General features: G+C 39.4%; 1 protein-coding gene across 1 annotated transcript; it reads right to left on the reverse strand.

The window, feature by feature from the left end:
• Window positions 1-934: 934 nt before the first annotated feature.
• Window positions 935-2,702, reverse strand: LOC143617923 (allene oxide synthase CYP74A2-like). The gene is made up of 2 exons (XM_077090320.1): window positions 1,546-2,702; window positions 935-1,402 (listed from the first exon to the last, which is right to left on the reverse strand). The coding sequence occupies exons 1-2, from the start codon at window positions 2,674-2,676 to the stop codon at window positions 935-937; spliced, it is 1,599 nt and encodes a 532-aa protein (XP_076946435.1). The 5' UTR covers window positions 2,677-2,702.
• Between the last annotated feature and the right edge of the window lie 972 nt (window positions 2,703-3,674).

Consider the following 3,674-nt stretch of genomic DNA (forward strand, 5'->3'; position numbering starts at 1 on the left):
TTTAACAATTAAATTCTACTACTCCACACCCTAACCAGCTTACCAACCACTAAAATAGAAATGATTGTATAAGGAGATGAAATATGAAACTCATTGTTTCTTATGTGGTTTATTTGCTTTTTAACATCTCTCACTCAGTCACTCATCATTACAAATGATTTAATTGTAACGATTTAATTGTAACGATATTAAATAAAACTAAGGAACTTTTTTAAGGTTTAGTGATGCGGCCCCCATATCCATTTCTTACAAAGGAAAATTCAAATTAGGCCTTTATTTAAGTAGCTTATTTTCTCATATCATTTATTATTCATGTCTTTCTAATTTTAATGGTCTAATAAAATATAACTATAACATACCTTTTTCCTTTTTTTCAGTTATTTGCGTATTTATGTCATTCATTTCGCAAGTTTTGAATATGAATTCATAAAACATAAATAAATCGTACAACATCAACCTTACCTTTATGTAATAAATACAAAGGCTGCTTGAAGAACTTCAAGATCCTCGACTCCAAAACACTATAATCGTAAAAGAGAATTAAATAATTAAAAGATTATAAAATGCCCTTAATATGAATGTTAAGTGTCAACATATCATATCAGCTCTCCAACTCTATGTTAAAACAAACGGATCGTCCAACATAGAGAATCAAACAAACATTTAAATAAGGCGATCCTCGTATATAATCCTTTTCTTATCATACAAACGCATAAATGTTTTTTATTTCTGCAACATATTATATCTCACCAACCGTATATATTATCGGATCACTACTTTATTTATTTAAAACTGTTCAAAATTAATATATTAAAAATATACACAACATATTTATGTGATAACCAAACTAAAAAACACCCATATAGGCCAAAACTGACACGTGGTAATCCACAATAACCCATACATTTCCTAAATTACCCTCCCAGACGGACGATCAGGCACGCGCTCTTTTCAGGGAAGTCAACGTAACCTTAGCCCCTAACGGCGAAGCTGTCACCTCAATGTCAAACGAATCATACCGCCGGAACAGTTCAACGACAAACAACCTAGTAATCAACACAACAAAATCTTTTCCGGCACACTGTTTGTTCCCCACGGTGGGCCCCTCAGTTTCCGGTCCATTAGACCATGTCACGTATTTTAGAAGCTCTTCTCCGGCTCCGACAAACCGGTCCGGCACGAATTCTTCGGGTCGGTCAAACACTTTCGGGTCCTTGGTCGCAAATGGCTGGTACCCGAACAACATTTCGCCTTCTTTGACTTTGAAAACGGCGTCGTGTGACTCGATTGTCAAGTCGCGTTTCGCTTTTCCGTATTGTAAGGCCACGGGCGGCTCGATCCGGAGCGACTCGTATACGACGGACTTCATTAAAGGCATCTGCTCCATAGCAGCCATCGTCACCTGTAAATATATTTATATGATTATTAGCATAAGAACGAATCTAAACGACGTATAGCTGAATCTAAGTAGACCGTCACAGTAAATATGTATAAAGTTAAAAAAAAACAACCCCTAGGGACAGAGGGGTTTTATTATTTTATTACCTTTCCACCACCGTGTGCCTTGATCGCACCACGAATCTCGGCCGCTAAGCGGGTATGCAAGCCGGTACCCGCACGACCGAGCCATTTAAGCGTGTTTGGGAACAAAATCTTGATCCCTCCAAACGTGTTGAAACAAATCGTGAACAAAATGTTGTGAATCGCTTCGTCTTTCGAAATCCCCAACGACTCGGCATGTTCGATGATCGGGCCCGAAGAGAATTCGAAGAATTCGTAAAGTTTATTGTAGTTTTTCTTTATCAATGCCGGGGGAAGCCGAAAAGTATGAAGTAACGGTTCTTCAACGAACCACGGGAACCCAAGGCGAAGCAATGGCCCAAGGTTAAACAGCACCCACGTGCTGATTAACTTGGGGCCGTCTTTCCCGATTCCGGTTTCTTCGGGGTTGGTTTCTAAATACGACCTCCCAAGAAACCGGAACGCGGCTTGCTCGCCGACATCATTGAAAAGGGCTTTGCCCTTTTGAGCGAGCTCGGATTCGAGTGCTTCGAACAATTCATTGTATGTCGACTCGAATTCGGGCATGACTCGTCTGATGGAAGACTTGAGCATGAAAAACACCATGTTTTTCAAGGGGGCGTGTTTGGGCTCAGACGGGTCTAGATACGAGAGGACACGGTGGCCGCCGGTGAGGTCGGTTGACGGCATGTAAGTTCCGGTGAAGAGATCTTTCTTCTCGACTTTGGATACATCAAAAAGAGTCGGAAAGCTTTTGGCGTCGAGTAAGACGACGACGTTCGGGTTGTTGGAGATGAAGGGGCCAGGTGGCATGTTGGCGCGAAAGACGGTTGACTGGTATTTGTGTACGCGGGATTTGAAGTACTCGTCACGGCCGCCGGCGGCGTAGAAGTATTCGAACCGGTCTTTAAGTGGTTGGATAAAAGGAATGCCGTATGATCCCGGGATTGGTTTGAGAGGGAGGTTGGTGGCGGAGTTGCCGGTGATGGCGGTGGCGACGTCGGCGGATGTGACGGAGAGTGGTGGGATGGAGTCTTTGGAGGCGGTAATGGGGCGGACGGTGGTGGTGGTGGTGGTTTTCCGGCGGCGGAATGTTTTGGGTGTGTCAAGATTCCGGTGGTGGAGAGTTGGGAAAGCTAAGGATGACATGGCCATTTTGTTTATTATTATTATTATTATTATTGAAGTGGTTCAAATATGAAAATGATGATGAAGTATATTGTGAGTTTGAGATTTATATAGAACATTTGAGAGTGTGAGATTGTGAGTGGTCAGTAGTTGTTGGTCAATGAACCGACCATGAGAATACAAGTAACTTAAAAAACATGTTCGTGTTTTGAGTGTTGTTACGTTTGACTTGGATGTTAAAGTTAAAATTAACCATGTTATTGGGTAGAATGATGAAGGCGGCTTTAATAATTGTAACCACGTGGTACATATGTGAACTTTTTGAACGTATTTTCTTATTTAATTTTAGTGCACTAGGAGAAAGTGGAAATTGGAAAGTGGCTTGTTGAGTTCAAAGAAATAATGATTTGAGCTACTTCAATCGTGCCATTTTATTGTGTTTGGGATATTTATTTCAAGAGAGATGGTTTTTTAGGTGGCTTGGATAGAACAATTGGACCGGGCAGTTGAAACGGCAAAGGTTAAAAAAAAACCTTAGTTAGGTTGGCTATGTGTACGATTCTCTTCGACCATCGGTTTGGATTTGAATACACTGGTTAAAACATATATCTAGAAAAATATTCTTTTTATAGAGTTTAAATTTATTTAACCAAGGTAATTCTGAACACCGTTGTTTAGTTTTCCGCGGTTTAATCCAGACTTATAATACCTTCCTTTAGTGAAATTACTATTTGATATACGAATTAAAATCATAGATAATGTAATTACACTTTTATTTGTACATGATGCGAGTATATTTTTTTGTTAATTATATGAACATAAAACTTTAAAGTCCACTTAACATTTTTTACAACTAAGTGTCCTTACGTGACTTTTCACTTGAGTTACTTGGTTTTTTCACTTAAAAAGCGGCCACGTAAATATCCATGTTATAAAAATTTTGTTTTTTAATAGGAAATTAAACTCTGTCTTTAATAATTGAGCTTTGTTGTTGGCTTTCTTTATCATCTTGAACACCATCATTG

This window comes from Bidens hawaiensis, unplaced genomic scaffold (genome assembly GCF_021521415.1).
Source record: "Bidens hawaiensis isolate Kalapana, Puna unplaced genomic scaffold, B.hawaiensis_p1.1 tig00060676_1, whole genome shotgun sequence".
NCBI classification, from domain to species: domain Eukaryota; kingdom Viridiplantae; phylum Streptophyta; class Magnoliopsida; order Asterales; family Asteraceae; genus Bidens; species Bidens hawaiensis.